The following is a 24,131-nucleotide window of genomic DNA, read 5'->3' as shown; positions in this document are numbered from 1 at the left end:
TTCTGCTCGATTGGAATAACTTTTCCTATGACTTTGACAGATAATCGATTGATCTAATTTTGACTTGACATGTCATCTGTTTATAAATTCAGGCTCTTCACTACAATAATGTCTGTCGATGGTATTAAATACAAATAAAATCCTCGATAAAAACAGAGATTGCAGTATACGTACTTTATAAAAGGGCCTCACTGTAATAATGGATTCCCATAACGGATAACAAAATTTAATATGTCATCAAATATAAACTTTTCAGAATAATGTTTTAATGAACTCAGTTTCAACATGTCATTGGGGCGAAACTGTTTTGTAAACAATGACTTCAACCGCCAATTTCTCGCAAATAAAAGCTTACTCCTGCAAATTAACAATGCCAGCTGTAGAGGAAATATTCCTCTACCTGATGGTGTCGTTAATTTGCAGAAATCACCGGCTAAAGTCATTGCTTACAAAAGTAGTTTCACCCTTCTGAAATCTTGGCACTGAACACTGTGTTTTAGAAAATAATAACTTGAAAATTTCGACATTATCTTCATTGATTTTCTCTTAAAATTGCTACAGCTAAGGGAAGCAACTTTCTGAAATTTGTCCAACAGGAGGTTGTATTGGCTATCAAAAGCCGAGTCAAAAGCAACATCAATCGCACCAAGGAATGTTAATCCTAGCGAGTTATTATCAAAAGATAAAATCGACGAAAAGAATCGATAATTGCAATTAGACCCTTATTAGACTGTTGATTTGTTCACGATGCCGTGGCCTTAAGGTGATCAAAAGAGAAGTCGAAAAAAATCTGCATTCAATAGATAATTACACAATGACCACCGACATGTCGGTACAATGACGCCACACGGAGAACAAATTCGTTAAGTTAAGATAACAATCCTAATAGTTACTTTCACATGGAAAAATATTGTTATTTGAAAGAAACCTATAGTTATTTCAACATTAATTCGACCGTCAACTCAATCATATCTACCTAATAGATTCAACTGTTCATCTTATACTCAATTCAACTATAACTTTGATCAATTATAACAACCGCCAAATGTAATTTATTTATATACTTTGGTTTCAACTGATCATCATAAATCCACACACTTTTAACTTGTGATGCGTAGAGCAGGCGATAAGATAGCTGGCTCTCACGCAGATGAACACGGTTCAAATCTAAGTTGAATGTTCTTGGTCACTTTTTTATGATTTTGCAGTTGTGTTTTTGAGATCGATAAAGAAGCAAAACAAACTTCCTTGATATGTCGATAATGAAGAGCAGTTCGTTTAATAAACATTGTAAAATGTTGCTTTCCTAACAATAGTTTTCTTGAATCAACTAAAGCATAGTTGTATTTTGGAGTTTGACGTTTGTTCATCTACTGAAAAATATAGTTGAGCCAACCGAGGAGCCAACTATGGACTATAGTTGTTGCCCTCTATATATAGTCAAATCAACTATAGTTTCGGGTTATCTCTAAAACAATTGAACAATATAGTTATTTTGACCGGAAAAATAATTGTGTCTGCTATAATTTGTTCTCCGTGCAGCAACACAATTTTGATAGTTGAGGGAGTTTGTTTACGTCGACTTTCGGTGACATCGTTTTGAATGTTTGCGATCTCATCAGGATCAGTATTACTCGTAGGATGCTTCAACTAAAGCTAAAGGAATTCTTTTAGTGGCAATTTTACAAAAGTTTCACGAATCATTTCGATCCCTGACACTCAACATGTTATCCTTCAAATAAATTGTAAAGGCCCGCTACTAATATTTAACATCTTTCAACCGTTTTCCTTCACCAGTGCCAGATAATACAAATCAGTGCCAACATTTCAAAGGGGCGTAATTGCATTTGTAAACGATGGCTTTAGCCGTCGATTTCTTGCGAATAAAAGCTTACTCATAAAAAATAATGACACCAGCAGGTAGAAGAATGTTTCCTCTACCAGCTAGCATTGTAATTTTGGAGAGGTAAGATTTCATTCGCGGAAAATTGACGGCTAAAGTCATTGTTTACAAAAGCAATTACGCCCCTTTGAAATGTTGGCACTGAAATAACGAATATGCATTTACCTCAATACCCCTAAATAACCCAATTGGGTTCTTTAGGGGTATTGAGGTAATTGCACATTCGTAATCTGCATTTCAGATGAAACCGAAATCCAAAGTTTCATCAATTTTGGAGCGCTGGAACTATTTTAAATAAGTGTGATTACATTACAATCACCGAACAGTTATCTGTCAAATTTGTGCAATTCAAGCCTCTTGATAACATGATCCATGCATCTAGTTTTCACTGACACTTGTACCACAAACGAACACTTCGTTTGTGCTTGTACGTTTCATATCAAGATACTCTATATCAAGTAATGCAGGCTGTGGTGCATAAAACAAAAATCGAATCATCATCGAAAGGCGTTTAAAATACATTTCTTACCTTTTTTTTCGAGAATCTGTTAAGGAACATTACTAGTTCAATGTGTGAGCTTGTAATGCTGCATAATAAATCCTCGAAAATATATTGCTAATGTAATTAAAACATGCAACTTGTCATCTTGCCCCTGGGGTGCATCGTACCCCGTTTTACACTACTATGCAAGTAAATACAATGATAGTGGACCATTTTTGATTGAAAAATATTTAATGACGTGTTAATTTATTCCTCGGAAACCTGATTGTACATCATATCAAGAGTCAATATGGTTGTGATCCATTTCATGAATTTTCACTTAAATTTGACACATAGAAAATAAATTAAAATGTTTGAACCGGTTGGAACATGCCTCTGCTGTTGATAGATCGATTTTCATCAAAGGTGTTCGTCAAAATCGATTTCTTGTCTGCCAGAAATAAGGAAATATGCTAGAATAGAGATTAACTTCAAAATGTATGTAATTCGATCGATCAAAATGAATTTGATAGCGGTTTTTATGTATTTTCATCGGATTTTCACTACCACAGTTTCACACAGCGTACCAATACAACCAGGCGTGAAAATCTCTATACACGGCAAGTTAATACTCATAGCTTATGAGTAACTGCAGTTTCTTCCAAATCTGAGTAAATTTCGTATGGAAAGAAAATTCTCTGAGTCAATTGTTCTCAGTCGCTGAGGTGGTATGTGCTGGTATGATTGGCCGTGTAGCAGAGTTCTTTGAACATTTTCCATCTGTCAAATTTAAGTGAAAATTCACCAAATGACTCACAGCCTATGTACCATAACCATAATAAAAAATGTATGGTTATTTTGCTTGTGGAATAGTTCTGTCATTTGGGTTATCGTTCGTTTATGGTATTTTTTTTATTAGGTAATGTAATAATCATTATCTTTCAAATGCCGTAATTAAGCCAATTCGAAAGCAGGAAATAAGAATGGTGTGTACAGGTGTGCATGTGTGTTCGAGTTTAACATATTTAACAACGTCTACACTTGCTCGATACAACACCGTACAGTATGCGGTCATACGTTGCTTCTTCTCTGTGTTGCGATCGATCGACATTCGCGGTGCACGAAGGTTGAGGGGAAATTTTCCATCTTATTTTTCCTTGCCTTCTGGGCTCGCATTTATACAAATACAACGATATTTTATTCAACATAAGTGGTGAGTTTTGCAGCTCAAATCAAATTTGTTTCGAACAGTGAAAGCACCACTAGGATGGAGTCACTAAAACGCTTACAGTACGCTCATCAATTTGCATTTTCAGGGAGAGCTTTATCACATCCGGTGCCTGATTGGGACTGCTTGGGACCGTTGTTCTGGTACTGAGTGAGCCAAAAATAATAATGATTTTCTTCGGGACCCAGTGGTCTTAGAGTTACCTCTTAGAGTCGGTGTATAATGAGTCACGCCAAGAGAAAAACAGTTGAACTCGCATCACGGTTTTCGGAAGATTCCCATTCTTTTCACTTGGCAACAGAGGACTTCTACAACAACTTCAAATGACTTCTAGCGAGAGAAAAAATATTGCGGCTGTAGTAAATCATTATATCAGTGATTTTGTCAAATTATCTTAACAAAAAATAGTAGAAATTCTCATTACTAATCATAACCGAGCGTATCCCATGACAATTTAGCGCTCACTGCGTGTTTATGCTCATTTCTTCGATTATATTTTATATTTTATTGCAATACCTTTCGTGGACCTTTCATAGCATCGTAATGTTTATTTACTTTGCACGATAGGTAGCCGGTTTGACAGTTCAATAGGTAGACTTGGCTTCACTCTTGGCGTGACTCATTATACACCGACTCTATTACCTCTATGCTATTACTATTGCTTACTGGACGACCAGCAATTTGACCCAAAGTCAAACTGACGGCACTTTCCTGTAAAACCAGCAATTTATACTGTTTTTTTTTATGTTCATCAACCGATGTAGAAGTCTAGAACAACAATTGAAATAACGGAACAACCAAACGTAAACAATGGCTTCATATGCAAATTTCTCGAAAATCAAAATACATCTACACAATCTAACACCAGCATCTGAAAGAGGATTTTTTATTCTTTATTATAGAGATTTTTAGCGAGGGGGACGACTCTATCTACGATGCAGGAAAGATTGTGGTTTGCTGTGGCTAGCTGCGCGTACGCTGAGTAGATAGAAAGAGGATTGATGACGATTCTGAAGCTTTCCTGCAAAAAGATGATGCGCGATGAAAGTAGATGCGAGAAATGAAAGAAGATTTTTAGAAGATTGATTCGCTAGTGTGAGATTTTTTGAGCATCTATAGAATTGAGATTTAGCTGTGTCGCCCCCTCGATTTTTAGCCATATGGCTAGTTCATCTCATTGAAAAAAAGAGAAAAAAAAATGGGTTCCCAGAAGGAGATTCCCAATCTTGGCTGTGGTACATTTTTCTATAATGAAAAGGTGTAGAAAAGGGCCAACAAAACTGAAATACAAACAAGAAACACTCAGATATTGTGGTAAAGGTTCGCCTCCTTTAGGAAGGTGATGAGGGCGGCTGCTGCCGGGGACTCGTCGCCCAACAGGTTCCGAATGCTGATTGACTCCAAGCCGAAGGCAGCCCGAAGGTCTCCCAACTCGGCGCAGTTCGCGAGGATGTGCTCCACAGTGGCTGGCACTCCGCAGGTTTCGCAGGTCCTCCGAAGTTGTGGGAGAATCTGCTGTTCTCGGTGCGCAGCCTTGACACCACTCACTGTTCTGGTAGGTTTGATCGATCCTTTCAGGTTCCGGTGGTCACCTTGATCTTCCGAAGATGGTGTGTCCTGTTGTTCCTCCACTCGGTGTCCCAGGCTCTCCGAATCGTCCACTTGACCCACTTTTTGACATCTTGGAGCGGTACATTTCCGGTGGACCTGGGTCCGGTGTGGCCTGAGCCGGCGAGGTGGTCGGCTATTACGTTCCCTTGGATCCCGCAGTAACCGGGTACCCACATGAATACTGTGTAGGACGGCGCGTGCTTGGATTCACGGATGCTTCGGTGTTTCTGTTGTTAGGGCCAATATCACGCTGTGTGAGTCAGTTACGACTAATATCGGCCGGTTGGCCGGTAACTTAACCGCGTGGAGAATGGCCACTGCCTCAGCTGAGAACACCGAGCATTAGGTCGGGAGCGATCTGCTTACAAGCAGACCATCTCCGGAGACCCCCATTCCCACTCCGCTCGTGGAGAGAGAGCCGTCGGTGTACCTAACTTCATAACCTTGGTAGTGCGCCCCGAGAGTTTCGACAACTGTCCGGTGTAAGGCCAGCGAGTTGTCTCCTGCCCTGAAGCGGTCCTTGATTCGGCTGTCAATTCTGATTCTGTGCGATTGCCAACTTTTGTCTCCGTACCAGTGGACCCTAGCCAGTGGAGGGAGATCTACGTCGGCGGCCGTGCGGAGTAGTCGGTTCGCCTCGTCGAGGAGAACGGTCCCGTTGTTTCCCGACGTTTTAGCGAGAAAGGCCGCGGCTTTGGTAGCAGTAGCTGCGGTGAAAACGAGCCGAAAAGGTAGGATACCGGCTTCAACGCATGCAGCGTCGGCCGGGGTAGAGGGCAGGAGACCGGAGACTGTTCGAACGTAGCCATTGTACACCGGTTCCAGAATCTGGACGGCTTTCTCGGCGGCAAGGCATGTAATATCTACACCGTACAGTAGGAGCACTCCAAAGACCCTCACGGTGTTTTTGGTCGGTATCGCTTGTTTTTTTAATCATGATGGGCTGTCCGTTGTTGCGATGCCTGGTGGTACATATATGGCAGCGCACACTCTTGCCGGCGGAAAGCTGGAACCAACAGAATCAGCCCATCTGACCACCGAGGAGACTGCCGCTTGCGCTCTCAGTTTCGTCCTCTGCAGGGGCTGAAAGAGAACACTTCCTTTATCGAATGGTTTTGTTAATTTGCGTGGGTGTATTTTGAGGCTGTGTTCCATTTGGAAAATTTTCACTTAGATTTGACACTTCGAAAATAAATTAAGATGTTCGAAAATCCCTCTGTTGTTGATCGGCCGATTTTCGAGAAAGCGTCTGTCAAAATTTATTCCTTGTCTGTCAGAAATAAGTCTGCTGGAATAGCAGGTTTATTTGAAAATTTTCCATCTGTCAAATTTAAGTAAAAATTCACCAAATGGAACACAGCCTGAATCTCGGGAAATTTGCGTTTAAAGCCATTATTTACGTTTGATTGTTCCGCCTATTTCAATAATTGGTCTAGATGTATGATTATCCAACATAGCGTAATGCCAATCATTTTGCTGGAAGAACAGTAACCCTCAACTGTTTATAATATTCTTGATAATCATCATTATTACTGAAAATCACTATATATCACTAGTTACTGTATTATCATCGTACAAAGCTTTATTTTCTCATGTGAGGAGACAATTTTTGAACAAACGATGAAAAAATAAATCATGCCTTATTTTAAGCTCAAACAACCTTTTAAACTTAGTCAACCTAAAGTTAAGAATACTTACTCCATGATTACAATGCAATTGATGTAAGATGGGATGATTCGAATGTCGAACACTTCATGACTCTAAAAAAAATTGCTAGGAGTCAATGATGGCCCCGATGCCGGTCGAGTTTGACGTTTCAAAAACAGATTAATCCAGCATTTTTATGGACTGCTGGTTGTTCAGCTAGAAATTTTTTTGCTGGAAGCAGTTCAGCAATTCATTTGGCTGAAACTCGTTGCAGATTTTTGGTGTGATATACACAAAAAATTTAAATTTGATGATTTTGGACTTGATGAACGGTCAGCAAAATAATGCTGCTGAATATGCAATTCAAACTTCTGTCGAAATGACAACATTTGACTGAAAATCAGTAAAAATTTCAGCAATATTATTTTAATGTTTTTTCAGCAATCCACAAATCAGCTGGGTGTTCTTGAATTTTCTTTATTATTTAAAAAAAAATATAACATAAACTTGACGATGTAGATTTCTTCTACGTAAGCAACTTGGCATATAGTTGAAGATGCCAAGTTGCAAATAACAGACTTAAAGTGGTCATTTTATACGAAAGATGAGGAGATGAAAGTATAGAGTTGATAGTTCCGTTAGAGTACGGCGGTGTGAACATTGTATATAGAGAGTAAAAAGCGAGCAAGGACAACTTTGAGGAAGATACGAATCGGAATATTCATCTCTCTTTACCAAACTCCCCCGTTGGAGAGGGATGGTAGATTGTGGTAGATTGTTCTAATTTTGACATGTCGTATCTTTATAAATTCAGGCTCTTTAGTGCTTACTATTTTGTATACGCCAAAGAGAAAACAATAACCAAGAGAAAAAAAAATCCCTTGCTAAGTGGACTCCCAATGTTCCGATCGAGTGGCCGTGTAGAGTCTTTTGCATGAGATTCTCTAATGAACTTCTTCTGGAGAGTTGCCTAAAACGTAGCCGGTTTCGTAGCAGAGAGTACCTTTACAGCATAGTTGTTTAATGATATAATCTGATCATGCAGGTACAGAAATCGCAATATTCAGTCGGCTGAAAAGGATACTCGCACCTGGTGTTGATCCACATAAGTAGCAGTAGCAAGAGGAACAAAATACCAATAAGGCGAAGTTGCCTCTTCAAGTAATCTACAACCAGGCATGGAAAATCATTTGCATTCATTTCGTGCATTCATTTACATTCATTTGCCTCTAACTTTTTTCTTCAACAGCATTCCGCAAAATGATGTATAGAGCTTTTGTAGGTTTTGTTATTAGCTATAACTTTTGTTAGCAAGTCAAACCCGTATCTCTTATGCATGACGAAGCAGAGCGGACAGAAGCCACTACTGTTTTTCAGTGAATGTATGTTACATTCACTGAAAAACAGTAACAAGTTCTGCCCGCTCTATAGTTCGTGATGCATAAGAGATACAGATTTGAGTTATCAGCAAAACTTGTAGCTAATAACAAAACCTACAAAAGCTCTATACATCATTTTGCGGAATGCTGTTGATGAAAAAAGTTAAAGGCAAATGAATGTAAATGAATGTATGAAATGAATGCAAATGATTTTCCATGCCTGTCTACAACCACAGAGAACAGACATTGAGGCTCGAACAAAATTTATCTAAAAACTTGTGTAAAGATTCCTATTCGACTTAAGCGCCACTAACGGCGACTTCCCCACTTAAAAAACCTCTTTGACAACATGATGGCACTGGCGTTGCAAAACTTACACTAGACACTAAGTGTTGGTAGCGCCAAGTTGCAATTTTCAACAGGAAATTTATCGATACTAGCGCCAAATTGACCGAAAGTGCACAATTTTTAGCGGAAATCAGGAGATGCTAGCGCTACGTAACGGCGACGTTTCCAGTTAACTTTACAAAAGTTTCTGACCGAGCATGGACGTCTGTTCTCTGTGCTTATAAGTGAATGGAAATTCTTAAACGTTTACTAATACTTCTTTGAGGAAGATTCACGGGGAATTTAATTTTAAACTTTGAAATGCTACCAAACTATCACTACAAAAATTTAACCTAGTCCACGATTTGCATAAAAGAATCAAAACTTCCAGGTATTTTATAGAAATATGAAGAAGTTCATAATTTTAGATCCGTGTGAGGTTCTGTGTAATGAATTCGCTCGAAAATTCATTAAGTTTACCTAATTTTGCAATATTCAAAAACTGTAAGTCTGAGAGAATGCGAAGTCTCAAATAGAAGCTATTCCTATCACTTCAATTTTTCTAGAGAACTCATCACGGACACTGATGCGACCTTACTCATGAAATTGTAACTCGCTGTTTGCTGCACCGGCGAAAATTTCATGAAAGAACTTCAAAGACTCTAAAACTTTATAGCTGTGACTAAATATATCTCAATCTATGTTCAAATCATTATTTAGATGATCAACTATTACAAACAGGTGCCCACTTCCTTGAGAGGCTAGGTAAACAAATTTTGAATGATTACCAAAACCACATTTTTTGTTCGGAAAATACATTTTGAACGAGATTGAGAATATGGGTGGATTGTATACCTTTCAGCCTTTTACATAAATTTAATCGTTAAGGTTCAATTTACTTTGATGCTTTTTGGAAAATTTCAAAAGCAGTTTTTTCCGACGCAATATTTCAGATTGAAAAAAGCTCACACTATTCGATTCCTTTTGATATTTTACACAAAATGACGCGACCTTTTAGCAATCTAAAATAATGCGTCGAAAAAAACTGCTTTTGAATTTTTAAAAAATGCATCAAAGTAAATTGAACCTTAAGGACTGTGATATAAAATAACGATCTACCAATTTTAATTTAACGTTTTCTCTTGTGAATTAAAATAACAAAGAGGCATAATCGGACTTTTAGCTTCCCTTTTCCGTTTTAATCTTGGTCATCATGGCATTGAACTCCTGAAAATCAACAATCTGAATGTGGTTCCCATTTTCAGCCAGAAGGTTGCTGTCGGTCACAATCTGCTCACCATCCAGTCCAGGTTCCGATTTGATTTCCTTCTGCCCAATCGGACGAGGTTCGTTGGCCCTCGGAGTACGTTTCAATCTTTTACTAACGCCGCCTTCCACCGATTGCGGTGGCAAATCCGGTTCAGTCTTAATGTGAACCTGCTCCGTCGAAAACAAATGGATCTGTTCGATGTCCCTGGTTTCGATGAGCCCCTCCTCCCACGTCCCGTCTCCGATGTTGGAACTTTTCGGATACACATGTTCCGGGTACAGCTCCTTTCTCTTCTTCGCCGGCATGGATGCCAGGTAAGTCCGGTGCTTGCTTCTCGATTGTAGCCGAAATCGATAGGCCTGCTCGGCCTGTTGTGCGCAGTTGGCACAAATCATTGCACTCGGTTCCCGGTTCCAGTGGAACATCAACCCGGTTGTAACGTAGAGCTGTTCCATCAGGCCCGGATCGGTCGGCTGTTGAGTGTGCTCGCAAAACAGTCGCCGTAGATTACCGCTGGTGGCCCGCACGCCACGAAGGCACAGTCGGCAGTGCACTTCGGGTATGAACATCCGGCCGGCTTGATCTCCACTGCATTCGACGTCGTCCGTTTGGATCGTGACGGTAGTGGCGAACGATGGCGTTTTCGGTCGCATGCAGCAAGCGCACTGACAGGGCCGCACTGGCGCCGTTTGTACGGGATTCTCCCAGCCATGGTAGCTGTAGGAGCCGGTTTTGAGGTTTTGCCACGGTAGGATCCCCGCACGGAGCCGACTTCCGGTGGACTTGTGGAAGAAGTCATGTTCTTTCTGAAAGAATTAGGGAGTTACATTATGGATGATTGTTTTTTTTTTATTAGTGAGTACATGGTGGGATAGTTACGTCAAAGTGGTTATCGCAGATGAAGAAGGCTTTGCTTTTCGGCATCGGATCGGTTCGTTTTATTACTCCCATGCGAACGAGCCATTCGTGGCGGGTTTCGGGATTGTTGGGGACGCCAATGAACCTCCCGGCGTACGTGGCGGAACTGTTGTCACAAGCTGAACAATACCTCATCTTAACCGCTTCCAGCGGGTCGGACAGACAGGAACTCATTTCACTATTTTAGATCATTTAATTCAAGAAAATTTATTAGAAAGTTTTACAATGCTATATATATAACGATTTGTTTTGATTGGCAGAGTGACGTTTCCTACCTACTCTGACAGCGCTGACAGCTTTCAACCACTATAGTGACGTCTGGTTGTCAAGGTAGTCAGTTTACTGGGAACGTAATTTTTTTAAATAGTTCTTAAAAATGTTGATGTATATTTTAAAATAAAGCATGCGATTTACTATTATATAAGAACTATTTCGTCAAAGTAGGCTTTGAATTCAGACTTAGCTTCAACGGATCTGAATCATTGAAATGATCAGTCATGCGACAGTGTTAACGGTCGAAATTCAAACATTTGTCACTTACCCTGAATGACATTTATCAAATGTCACGAACGTCAACTCCACCTGTCAATGTTATCATGTCATGTCAAAACCGGAACAACTGTCATTCATAGTTTTTGAGTGGCTGTGAAAAAAAAGATTGATTGAAAATTTGTTTTTGTGAAAAATTTCATAATCGCGTCATGCCGCCGAAAAGGATGTTGGTCTGTGCGGTTCGCGGCTGCAGTAGGGGACCCGTCAATATCGAAACCACAACGTGCCACCGGTTTCCGTTGGAAGTGGGAGAGTGAGACCCTTCGTGTTTGTGCTTTTTGGGGCGTTCAAATTAATCATCTGGACGTTTCGCTTTTTAGGGCCGCCGAATGGGTTCGCTTCTCGCAGAATGCCTACGCGGAGCATCAGTTCAAGCTGGCCGGTCCGATTGGCGTTCGGAAGCTGTGGATATGTTCGCAGCACTTTGAACCGAGCTGCTACAAGGTACCGGGAACCAAAACGACTCTCAAGTACGGCGCGATGCCGACGTTGAACGAAGCCTGCGATGAACCAGCGGATCCGAATGAGACACCGTTTATGGTCGCTTGTCCAACTAAAACAGAAGCGAAGAAGAAGAATGAGAAAGCTGCGAGTGGCGTCGGGGAGGACACCGAAGAAACGTTAACGGATGTCGAGATGGCTGGTTCGTCTCCGGGGACCGCCGGAGTGAAGAAAGGTTCACACAAGCGGAAGAATTATCGGGTAAGTTCTTGTATAGGGTTTCCGTTATTGGCGGTTGGAAAAGGTTTTTTTGTGTCCCTCCTTGTGGGGGAAAATGCACTTATTTTTTAAATTGTTTTTCGTTCACATAATCATAACCTCTTCCTGTGGCAAAATTTCATAAAACTGTGAGACCCTTCGGCCCATTTTGTCCGATAATTTAAAAAATCCCTTACTATGAATAGGCTCTTTTGATGGACCATCAATGTAGAGTGCGCTAGTCGATTTTGAGAGAAAATGTTATCCAATCAGTTTTGTTAAACACTGAAACAACTCACTCAATGGGAAATTCATTTGCAGTCGGGTTATTCGCGAAAAAGAAAATCGATGAAGATAATTCAGTGCCAACATTTCAAAGGGGCGTAATTGCATTTGTAAACAATGGCTTTAGCCGTCGATTTCTCGCGAATAAAAGCTCACTCATGAAAAATAATGACACCAGCAGGTAGAGGAATGTTTCCTCTACAGCTAGCATTGTTATTTTGGAGAGGTAACAAAAGCAATTACGCCCCTTTGAAATATTGACACTGAATTGATTAACAATGATAGGTGAAAATCGACAGTGAGCATGCATAAGGGCGTAAACACGATAATCAATTCTCTTCGTCGATTTTCTCTTTTGTTAATAACTCGCTAGAGTTAACGTTTCTCGATGCGTTTGCTGTTGCTTTTGATAGCCAATACAACCTGTTATAACTCTGCATTGAAAAAATTCTAGAAAATTGTTTCACTTAGCTGTAGCAATGCAAAGAGAAAATCGATCATCGCATATACGCCCTTATTCAGGCTCACTGTCGAAATGCTCCATTTGCAAAATAAAAGCATTTTAAGATTGCATATCATCACTTTCATAGTTCAAGAGCAAATTTTCATTATGTCGTAAGTAACATTCGCAACAATCCGAGAAAAATAAAGTTTTGTTTTGATGACCGAAAAGTTATTCCTATTTCCAAGTAAACACATATAATCTCATAGTGATAGCAATGTTCAACATATTTAACAGGGTTTTAATCATACAAATGCAAATCGCTAGCTTTCATGCTAAAAAATACTGGTTTTTGAGTCAAAAGTTATTATACGTCGTTTGGTGGCCCCTATTGTTACTTAAGTCAAAGTGTATTTACCAGGATATTCGGGAGAATTATCAATTACGTCTCCTTACGTGCAGCCCATTCATCATTTTAGGACTACCGAAATCATCTTAGCAACAAACAGTTCGATTTATTCACTTTAATAATGAGAAAGCGAAACGACGAACGTACACTTTTCATGGGTTTCTCAGCGCTGTTACTTAAGTCAAACGGCATCTCCATAGAAATTGGGTGACTTAAGTAACATCGAAAACTATTTTGATCGGAAGGTGATTACGTCAAAAAGCAATTTGACTGGCAAATAAATTTAAAAATGGGATTTGGTCCTATATTCGGACAGTATATAGTGTAATAGCAGGAGAATCGATTGACACTGATAGCTCGACTTTGTTTACCTTTGTTACATTCGACGTAATGAAAATTTGCTCTTGAGTTGTTCTTCTATTCCCGCACATGAATTTTTGCAATGTGATAAACAAATGATATAGGGGAAATGGATGTTATGTCGGCCTAAATGCCCCTAATTTGGGTCCATGCATAAATTCAGCAATCGACTAAATATTCAATAGCGACCAACAATCAGGCATAACATTTGATAACGTCACAAAAGCATTTGTAAACAAACTTTCTAAGGCCCAACAACATCATCAGATAGGAGCAACTATCACCTTTCCGGAAGTGGTACTGGTTTGCGTGGGCGTACTTTGGTTCGCGTGTAATGGGCCTTAGAAAGTTTGTTCACATATGCTTTTGTGACGTTATCAAATGTTATGCCTGAAATATCCATTGGTACCGTCCCAATGACGTTTTTTTTTTTTTTTTTTTAGTCTTTATTATAGAGATTTTTAGCCTGGGGCTAGTTCATCTCTTGTCCCAATGACGTGTTCATCTAGATAAAATTGATAAATAGCAGATTTTTTGCGATGGGCCCAATCTTAGATCCATAGGCCAACATTATAGCCATTTCCTCTATGTGTCGGACACATAGTTTTTATGTGTACACATATAATTCATGTGTAACCACACATACTATTCATTTGACTCATAAATTTCATGTGTACTTCTGGGGCGACATTGCGCATCTCGAAACGAAAAACTTGTTCATACAAGCGTTCGTACAAAAAGCCAATTTTCAAAAAAAAATACCATCCTTTATTTGGATGACAGTCATTTGGGTGCTCCTCAGCTGATGACGAATTCAACCATAAGGCAATTATCCGAAATTCAAAAGCATATTGTTAGAGGGCTCGAGCAATGCAATAATCATTCGAAGTATTGTGGAAGTTTTCGTTCAGTGTAGATAAAAAAAAAATCCTATGGTTTTGACAGATCGAACAGCGGCACATTTGAATCAGCCGTTGTAGATTTTCGAGCAAAATTTAAGTATAAGTTTCATGTTGGTTTGTCGGTGAAAATGCTAAGAAGTCTTTCTTCGCGTCTGATCTCGTGAGAGTCCATCCCAGTACGTTCACGATCCATCTCCTCTCATTCAAGCGCGCCAGTGACCGGTTCTTCGACTTCCTAATGGACGACGACGACGACGATGACGACGATCTGGACCTGGATCTGCGGCAAGTAGCTAATAAAATTCGAAAAGAGGATCAACCTGCACCCCTCAAGAGAAAAATCCCCAGCAAACACGGCCAATTCTGCCTCTGCAACAGCTGCCGAAAGGAACGTTCGGCGAAGGCTATGGAGAAAGCCATCACGCCAAACAAGTCCACTCAAACCGAGGACAGGGGACCGCAACCGGTAGCGTCTCCGGTTCCCGCCGAAGTCAACCAGGACTCGTGCCGGCTGTGTTTCAGCACGGATCAGCTGGAACCGCTCTGTTCCGGGATGATTGTGGTTCGCGACGAGATGCTGGACAAGATCTACGTTTGTACCGGGATACTGATCATCCCGCGACCGAAGGAGTCGATCTTCGTCTGTACGCCGTGCGCACAGCTGATCAACAGTTTCCACAGCTATCGACAGCAGGTTTGCAGCAACAATCGTGCTTTGCAGCGGTTCACGGCGCGAAAGATACCTGTGGCCACGGTGGCTGTGAAGGTCCGTAAAACAGCGCCACCAGTTACTCCGCTTACCAGGAAACGTCTGCCGGTTACTCCGGCAGTTCGAAAGGTTCCAGCCCCTTTGCCACTCGTATCACAATATCGCAAGATTGCTCCGAAAGTACAGTTGCCGATGATGCAGCCAGAAATTACCATCGAACCATCGGTTCTGATCAAAACGGAACCGGAAGATCCGCTAGAAGGTTGTGGAGAACCGGCGCTGAAGATACCTCCGGCTGTACCGCTCCCAGCAAAGATACCGACCATTGCGTTGATAAAGATGCCGGCACCGAAGATGGAAACGGAATTGAAGAAGGAACCCGTACCGGAAACAGGGCTACTCATGGAAGCGGAAGAAGGCTCACTGGATCTACCGGAGCAGGAAAGCTGGAAATGCTGGCAGTGCGAGAATTCGTTCCTATTTCAGTTCGAATGCGCCAAACATATGATGCAAGTGCACGGGGAGAAAGTGGCCTACATCAAGCAACGGATGAATCTGGACGAGCTGAACGCAAACATGCTGGAGATGATGAGCGCGCACCAGCGGAAGTAGGCAGCGTGGAGAGAACTGACAAACTGATTTTATTTTTAAATAAATATGCGTAAAGATACTGTTTGAGTTTTATTTCAAATATCACAACCACAGACAAACAGACTTAACACTCGCAAGTTGTACATCGAACAAGCATTTAACGGACAATTTAAAAGTATCGTAGTTGGCAGTACCGCCACCTGTGGCGCTCATAGTCTATTCCCTTCCGTTTGACACACTACCGCCATCTGTGTCCCAACAGTTCCCTCTGCTTACTTTTGGAATACAATCAACCCTATTCTGCGAATCAGCTCACTAGACTCGCGGAATAGACCTAAGAGACATACGACTCACAGAATAGGAGGAATCCTGTTCTTGTTAGCCGTATTGTTTGATTTTTGACAGGTTGACAGTGAACAGAAAGGTTAATTTCGGTTCAGGGAGTTCTTTCGCAAGAATCACCAATGCAACACACCGTTCGGATTGCTTTATTTCTAACAGCTATGTCAAGAAAAATTCGCCCTAAACCTAACGTTGATGCAACGTCTGCAAGTTGGCCAGCTGATGCTTGGCCAGGCTGTCCAGATTAAGATTCTCCGCATTGTGGCTCGGAGCGTGTCGTCGGTAGTCCTGTAGGCGGGAGAAAACCCTCGGACAGAACTCGCACTTGATCGAAGAATCCTCCGCGACGATACCGGTCCGCGCCACCTGGATCTGATCCGGACGCTGCTGGTGCTTGGCCTGGTGCCGTTTCCACTGGATGTGTTGCGAGAAGCTATCCTGGCAGATGTCGCAAACGTACGGCCGCTCGCCGGTGTGCGTTCGGATGTGATATCGCAGGTGATGGCTGTATTTGAACGACTTCGGGCAGTAGGGACACTTCCGGTCCCGCACCTCCTCGTGGACGGCTTTCATGTGTCTGGCCAGAGAGCGCTTCTCCCGGAACTGGGCGAAGCACTCCAGACACTGATAGGGTCGGTCCTCGGCGTGGTCTCCCAGGTGAATCATCCACGATTCCCGATCTGGGAACACCTGGCTGCAAACCATGCAGCGGTGTTCCTTGTTTGCATTGGCCGCGACCGATGCTTCCATCTTAGGAAACACCGTTTGATCCATTGCCCCCATCAGATCTCCGATCCCGTTCAAGCTGGTTATGGCATCCGCTATAATACTGCTTTCCGTCAGGCAATCGTCCGGTTGGTACCCGTGTTCCCGATCCTCCTGTGGCATTATACCCTCTATCCCACCAACTGGGCGTCCATTGCCGTCGTCTTCTCGCATTTCGACCTTAACGTGAATCTGCGGTTCCAGGATGTTCCGCTTGGTCCGGATGACCTCGTCGCAGTGCTGGCTCCGCTTCTGGAACTGGTACACCTCGTCCAGGAAAGCCACACATGACTGACAGATTCCGGCCGGATAGTCATCTCGGATCGATATTTTGACACCCGCACAGGTGCGAATCTTCTCCGTCAGTTCCCGGATGTAGCCTCCATCCGGCGGGAACAGTGCGACGACATTCTCCTCCGAGAGACACAGCCGACAGTACGACTCCGAGTTGTCGTTGGGGCTGAAATAGGGAGTGTTGTTTTCGTTGTGAGGGGACACGACGGAAGGTAAACAAAACGCAAAGTACTTACACGTCGTCATGAAAATCGCCTGCTGAAGCAGATTCCTGCTGCTGTGACTCCGCTTCCATGGTCGGTTCGGCTTAGCACTTCGTTCGGGGCGGAAAACGAACGGATATACTGTACAATTCACAAAAATCTGAGAAAATTTCTGTACCTAGACGGATATTGTTTACACCTAAATCGTTAATGTTTCTACCTACATCAGCACCATTTTCACCTCGAGTAAGTGACTGACAATTACTGTCAAAGTTGAGGTGATTTTTTTCACAGTGGTGAGTTTGGAGTTTTGATTTGTTTTGATCATGATGAATGTAAATAAATATATCGAGCGAAATAAACAATCCAGGTATTTTTTTCCCCTTTGGATTTGTCTTTGCAGAATGACTGGTCAGTCTCGGCAACAATCCAAGTTTGAAATTATAGTGAATTTGTTTATTAGGTTTATTATTCTCGATCAATCATCAGTTCCAATTCCAGTTTTTTTTTGCGAGTGCGATCAGGTTAAACAAAAACAAACGTCCCAACTGGCGTTTGTAAGAAACATGCTGAACTTATTTTGATACCCGCCACTCGCCATTTTCCCTGAGCAAGCAATCAAATCAAACTGAGTTAATTTCTACACAAACCCACAGCTCGTTTCACAGGAGTTGACCTGGGTAATGACGGCATTTCTGACAGAAGAAATTGGTCGTTCTATTAAAGCCCTTCAATCAAAGCGGATAAGAAGAATTGTGACTATTTCGAGTCATTGACGACACGATCTTTGCCAGTATACCTTCTGATGTGTGTAAATTATGCACCTTCAAGGGCATGACGTGCATTTTTTTGTTATTCCATTATCTAGGGTTGACTTGTACATTCAAAACTTCTGACATGGAAGCTTATCATGTCCATTATTTCGCACACTTCGCTGTTACTGAGGGAGTAATAAAGATACACATCATGCCAATTTGACACAATTCAAGGTTTATTATTCAGATGCGTCCTTCAGATAACCCTCGGAGGATGCCCTCCACTGATGCACAGCATCCCGTAGATCCGCTTCATCACTCAGCAAAACCCGGAATCCATCCTTCAGTCGTACCAATCCACCGGCAGTGTTCCTACTCCACCGCCACAGCACTAGTCCCACCTCTCTTGAGCGCAGGTCGTTCTCCACGCTGGCCAGGTTCTTCACCACGGTCGTATCGACAAAGTTCACCGTACTCCCATCCAGAACGACCAGATCTATGGGATTTTCGAACGCCTCAACGACCGCCCGTATCACTCGATCTCGAAGGTATTCCGCCGAAGAGAACGTCAAATCCATGGCCGGTTGCACCGTAAGCACCCGCACATCCTCAACCAGAGCCATATGCACTTCGATCTTGGGTACCGATATGAGGTACAGCAGGATACAGCAGTTGATCGCGATTCCAATCAGAATACCGTAATCCAACCCGAGGAAGATGCAGGCAATCACTGTCCCTAGGAACGGTACCATGTCCAGCTTTTTGACCCGCCAGATCTCAGCCATTCCTCGGTAGTCCACCATGAAGATCATGGCCGAGATCACGACCGAAGCGAGCGTGGCTTTGGGGATGTAGTAGAACGCATCCGTCAGGACCGCCAATGCCAACAGAAGCATGGCGGTCGTTACGGCGCATCCCAGTGAAGTCTTAACTCCGCTACTGTTGTTGATCGCGGTTCGCGTGAATGATCCCGCTACGGGCAGGGGCGAAAAGAACGCAACCGCCATATTGCACATCCCGAGAGCAAGCATTTCCTGCGTGGCATCGACGATCTTGTCCTTCGAGAAGGCCTTCCCAATGGAAATGATCTCCAGAATGGAGACCATAGGAATCGTGATGATCGAGGTTCGCATTACAGAAACCATATCCGAGAAGGAGTAGTAAGTTCCGTTGTTAGTGATCGACAGTGGGGGGACGTGAAACGGTGGAAGACCTGCTTCCACGTGACCGGTCAATTTGAATGGTTGTACCCCGTTGAGGGAGAACCCGTAGGCTAGCGACGCACCGATGACGACGATCATAGCATTGCGAAGCAATGCAAGGTATTTAAATAATGTCTTCCACCGGCCTTGACCGCAATCTTTGGTTAGCTGAAATGAATGACATTGTTAGCAAAACGATTCACAACCCCTAACCAAAATCCCGCTACCTACCCTCAAAATGACGAGAAACGCGATCGAGCTGAACCCTAGCACTGCATCCCACAGTCTCGTCTCGCCAATATGCTCGATCACGTTCTCCCATGCGTCTATGAAATCGCTGCCCTTCCCGGCGCTACTGATCCCGAACAGCGACCGCAGCTGAGCGCTACCAATCGTCAGACAGGCTGCCGTCGTAAAACCAGTGATCACCGGCACCGATATGAACCGCACCAGAAAGCCCAAATTGAGCAGCCCGAACAGGAAAGTTATTGCACCGGCCATCAGTGTCAACAGGGCCGCTCCTGGGCCAAGCTTCGTAACCACCCCTTGGATCATGATCGCCATGATCGAGGTCGGCGCCACCGTCACATCCTTGACACTGCCGAACATAAAATACATGAAGCATCCCACCAAGTTGGAGTAGATTCCGTCCTGAGGAGTCAGATTCGCCAAAATCCCGTAGGCTATGCTCTGGGGGATGGCCGTCAGTGTTACCGTGACGCCGGCGATGACGTCCGACAGCAAATACCTGGCTCGATACTTCGGTAGCCACTCGAGCACATGGATACGCCTCCGAAGTGTCGATGGGGTACAGATTGTTCGCATCTGCGGTACCATAACCGAGTACACGTTCGGGATTCGTTCCCGATAGTCCGGTTCGGATGCATCTACGATAGCACACAAAAATAAAGATCACTCACTACTTCTGTTTAATTCAATATTTCAAATTACCAACCACTCAGTTCCGGTTGACTTTGACCTGCGTTGGAAATCATCGTCGCCAAAAGTGTTTATTTTGACCTGAATTGAAATTTGCTTTCACATGGTAAATCCAGAATAAGCAAGAAAATTGCTGATAACGCTCATCCACTGCGGACAATGTAAAACTGCGGTGCGACAGAAGTCTGTCGGAGGAACAGATATAGCACGGAATTATATTATTCGACTTGCTGCTGATTCGAGCGCGGCAATGCGACTGATAGTGGGTGCATCAGTGAGTGAGAGCGAGAACTATATAGGGCCTATAGGCTAAATCTATCCTACCCACGCCAACTACCAACTTCTATCGTTCTATCTATCAATGAATCGACGAGATCGACTCAAAACTTGCCTCTCAGAGAAAATGAAAGAGTTGAAAATGGATTCGAGAGAGAGAGGTGGTTCAAACATCGCTATATGCTCTTCTGCCTTCTATCTACTAAGTAGATAGGTGCCGTAAAACGGGGTGAAGTTGATCATTAATTATTGTTGTATTTCACTAAGTAGTTTAAAATAATATGAGTAAATTTGCTCGTAATTTTGTAGCGCCATATAAAGTTTTGTTAGGGGCCACCCACATTAGATCCGTTTGCGTTGCTTTGATGTAAATTTGACAGTTAGACAATAGATTTAGCTGTCACTTTGGCGCAACGCGTTCAATTCGGTTCTAATGTGCGAGGGCCTTTAGTGGACACTGTATGCGGTCTTATGAGGTAAGTCCGCAGGCCTTATGAGTTCATGACTTCTATTGTGCTTGACGATGGATACAAATAATATTTGTGTTTGAACCTTGGACTGGACCGGCAAGAAACACAGGCAATTCGAATCAAAAGAAAACTTAAAAACGGACCGAAATACAAATTCGACTTCACTCAACTATTATTGCGTCTGTTCTCTTCGGTGCTTTGTACTTCAAAATGATGACAACGATTCTTTTGCTGAAAGATTTCGATAGAAGGAGGCGCGCAGTTTGACAGTTGCGCAAGGGGTTCGTCGACGCAGGTGTGGTCGACAGGGCTGGGCTGTATTTACACGGAAACATCCACCCCCGCCTTGAGGCACTGTTGCCTCAATCCGTTGGTAGAACGCAAATCTTCTGGATGGGACGTGAGTACTCTGCTTGCCCACGCCGCAAGGTGACCGTCCGGATGACTCCCATCGAGTCCGGGTGCAGCTCTACGATGTTGCAGTGTAGCGGCAATAGCGTGAATACGCCCTTTACGAATGTACATGCAGAGAAAAAGAATCGCAGTTAATTTTGTTCAAACAAAAATGTTCTTTCTTTGATCGTTGATTAATAAACACGTTTCTAAACAGTTCTCGCGATTTATACGTTTTTAATTCCGCGTTACATATCCGTTTTTCACTGCATTTACCGGTGTTTTGCCCCCTGTCCGCCCACAGGTTATGGGCCCAGTGAAAGTTCCGCGGATTAGTTGAAATTCGGTCGTAAAATCGCGAAACTTTCCGGTAGTTCCCGTAGCCAGAAGGCGGTGTTCCCGTGAGCAGATGAGGAGAAAGGAAGATGGCGGACCAGCAGCGTTTCCCGCTCCCGAAGCTTACGAACCACAACTACCAATCCTGGAAATTTCGGATGGAAATGTTGTTGGTTCGGGAGGATTTATGGCACGTCAGACGATGATTGGACCAAGGCGGATTTGAAGGCTCGCGCGACGATTGGGCTGTGCATAGATGACAGCCAGACTAGCTTTGTGAGAAGCTGCACCAGTGCCAAGGATGCATGGAAAGCCCTTAAGGATTACCACGACAAGGGATCGGAGGTGTACTTGCTCAAGAAGCTGACGCATTTGGAGCTGAGCGAAGATGGAGACATGGAGCAACACTTGCAGCAGTTTACCGACCTGTTGCAGCGTATTGCGGATGTCGGCGATCCAATCCCGGACAAGTTGAAGGTGGCGATGTTGCTTTGTTCATTGCCGGATTCGTTCGATGCTTTAGTGACAGCTCTCGAGCAACGTCCTAGTGCCGAGCTAACTTTGGAATTAGTTAAATCCAAACTACTTTCCGAAGCCGAGAAACGACGCGAACGTTCCGGACCAGCTGCTGCTGCAGGAGGAATATCGTCACCAGTCTCGTCGGCAGCAACGGAGCGATGGCGGTGCTAGTGGAAGTCAAGAGACACGGATTTGCTTCCACTGCAAGAAACCTGGTCATCTGAAACGAAACTGTCGGAGTCTGCAGAAAGCCACCGGGAAGAAGCAGGATGAAGCTACAGCGAGCCAGCCGAAGAGGGAAGACGCAACAAAGGCGAAGCAGGTGCAAAACGTTTTCGACGGCCCGCTTGCTTGGATTGCTGGGAATGCAGAACATGGAAGCTGGTTTGTGGACAGCGGAGCCTCGAAGCACATGACGGGAAGAAGAAGTTTCTTCGAATCTCTACAGGAGCAGCAGGGAATGAGCGTGATGCTGGCGAACGGTGAAAAGGCAGCCGTCGAAGGCATAGGCAGCGGGAAGATTACCGGAGTGAAGGTAGACGGATGTCCGGTGGATATTGTGTTGTCTGACGTGCTGTATGTTCCGAAATTAGCAAGTGGATTGATTTCGGTGAGTACCCTCGCAAATAACTGCTTCTGTGTGCTGTTTGGTGAAAACGGCTGTGAGATCCGCAAAACCGGTGCCGACATTGCGGTTGTGGCCGATCGTTGCGGTAGTCTCTACAAGTTACGGGTTCCCAATCAAGCGATGGTGAGCGTCCAGCTGTCCCACACGCTCAACTGCCAGCATACGTGGCACCGACGGCTCGGCCATCGGGACCCGGACGTGATCAAGGCAATCCACAGGAACGGCACAGCTGAAGGTATGAAGTTGGTCGATTGTGGAGTGCGATCGGTGTGCCAGTGCTGTTTGGAGGGGAAAATGTCCCGGACCCCGTTTCCAAAGGCTGTCAACCGTGGTTCGAAGGAGATTTTGGATGTCATCCATAGTGACGTCAGTGGTCCATTGGTTGCTACTCCCAGCGGCAATCAATACTTCCTGACCTTCATCGACGATCATTCTCGCATGGCCTTCGTGTACCTGTTGCGGAGAAAATCGGAGGTCGCTGAGAAGGTGAAGGATTTCGTTCGTTTCTGCAAAACTCAAGTCGGGAAAACTCCTCGTGTGCTGCAGTCAGACGGCGGCGGAGAATATGTCGCGAAGGAACTGCAGGGATTCCTGAGAAGCGAAGGGATAATCAGCCAGCTGACTGCTCCGTACTCCCCGCAGCAGAATGGGGTGGCGGAGAGATGGAATCGCTATCTCAAAGAAATGACGATGTGCATGTTATTGGAAGCCGGCTTGGAGATGAAATACTGGGGCGAGGCAGTGTTGACCGCCACCCATATTCAAAATCGATTGCCATCACGATCGATTGGTATGAGTCCCTACGAACGATGGTACGGTCGTAAGCCTTCATTCGAACATCTGCGAATCTTCGGAAGTGAAGCCTGGGTGCAGATTCCAGCGGAAACGCGGAAGAAGATGGAGGTAAAAGCCCGCAAGATGGTTTTCGTCGGATACTCCAATCAACAGAGAGCTTACCGTTTTCTCGATAAGGACAGCGGAAGGATAACGATAAGCCGGGACGTTCGTTTCTTGGAAGATCTAGATTTTGGTGCGAAGCAGGCATCGGGAAAGCCCGAGCAGGAATCTGAAACGGATAATTCGACGGTTGAATTGGACCCGTTGCCGAAGCCGAAAGTTGTAAACAATCCTGAAGATAACGAAGAAGATTTCCTGGGGTACGAATCTGCCGAGGAAGAATTTTACGGTGAAGAACAAAGCGACTACGAAGAAGGTGATACCGAGCAAGAAGATGTTCCTCAACCGGAGCCAAGACAAATGCCGCCACGTTCATCCCGTGGAGCGTTGCCAGCGAGG

The 24,131-nt window shown here is 43.7% G+C and overlaps 4 protein-coding genes across 4 annotated transcripts; 1 reads left to right on the top strand and 3 right to left on the bottom strand.

Moving 5' to 3' along the window:
* Window positions 1–9,755: 9,755 nt before the first annotated feature.
* LOC135699167 (uncharacterized) lies at window positions 9,756–10,938 on the bottom strand. Its single transcript, XM_065219394.1, has 2 exons — window positions 10,726–10,938; window positions 9,756–10,652 (listed from the first exon to the last, which is right to left on the bottom strand). Exons 1-2 carry the CDS (start codon window positions 10,936–10,938, stop codon window positions 9,756–9,758), a joined length of 1,110 nt encoding a protein of 369 aa, XP_065075466.1.
* A 484-nt stretch (window positions 10,939–11,422) lies between these two features.
* Window positions 11,423–15,774, top strand: LOC135699161 (uncharacterized). The gene is made up of 3 exons (XM_065219390.1): window positions 11,423–11,569; window positions 11,637–12,018; window positions 14,622–15,774. The coding sequence occupies exons 1-3, from the start codon at window positions 11,466–11,468 to the stop codon at window positions 15,732–15,734; spliced, it is 1,599 nt and encodes a 532-aa protein (XP_065075462.1). The 5' UTR covers window positions 11,423–11,465; the 3' UTR covers window positions 15,735–15,774.
* A 412-nt stretch (window positions 15,775–16,186) lies between these two features.
* LOC135699141 (zinc finger protein 600-like) lies at window positions 16,187–17,477 on the bottom strand. Its single transcript, XM_065219359.1, has 2 exons — window positions 17,351–17,477; window positions 16,187–17,280 (listed from the first exon to the last, which is right to left on the bottom strand). The coding sequence occupies exons 1-2, from the start codon at window positions 17,407–17,409 to the stop codon at window positions 16,242–16,244; spliced, it is 1,098 nt and encodes a 365-aa protein (XP_065075431.1). The 5' UTR covers window positions 17,410–17,477; the 3' UTR covers window positions 16,187–16,241.
* Window positions 17,478–18,290: 813 nt separating this feature from the next.
* Window positions 18,291–20,434, bottom strand: LOC135699140 (sodium-independent sulfate anion transporter-like). The gene is made up of 3 exons (XM_065219358.1): window positions 20,230–20,434; window positions 19,506–20,161; window positions 18,291–19,442 (listed from the first exon to the last, which is right to left on the bottom strand). The coding sequence occupies exons 1-3, from the start codon at window positions 20,267–20,269 to the stop codon at window positions 18,312–18,314; spliced, it is 1,827 nt and encodes a 608-aa protein (XP_065075430.1). The 5' UTR covers window positions 20,270–20,434; the 3' UTR covers window positions 18,291–18,311.
* Window positions 20,435–24,131: the final 3,697 nt, after the last annotated feature.

The sequence above is a fragment of the Ochlerotatus camptorhynchus genome, unplaced genomic scaffold (genome assembly GCF_037179485.1).
Source record: "Ochlerotatus camptorhynchus isolate MF236.1 unplaced genomic scaffold, CSIRO-AGI_Acam_v1.1 ptg000103l, whole genome shotgun sequence".
Classification (NCBI taxonomy): Eukaryota; Metazoa; Arthropoda; class Insecta; order Diptera; family Culicidae; genus Ochlerotatus; species Ochlerotatus camptorhynchus.
The sequence above is the reverse complement of the archived record's forward strand: the minus strand, read 5'-3'. Positions and strand labels throughout refer to the sequence as shown.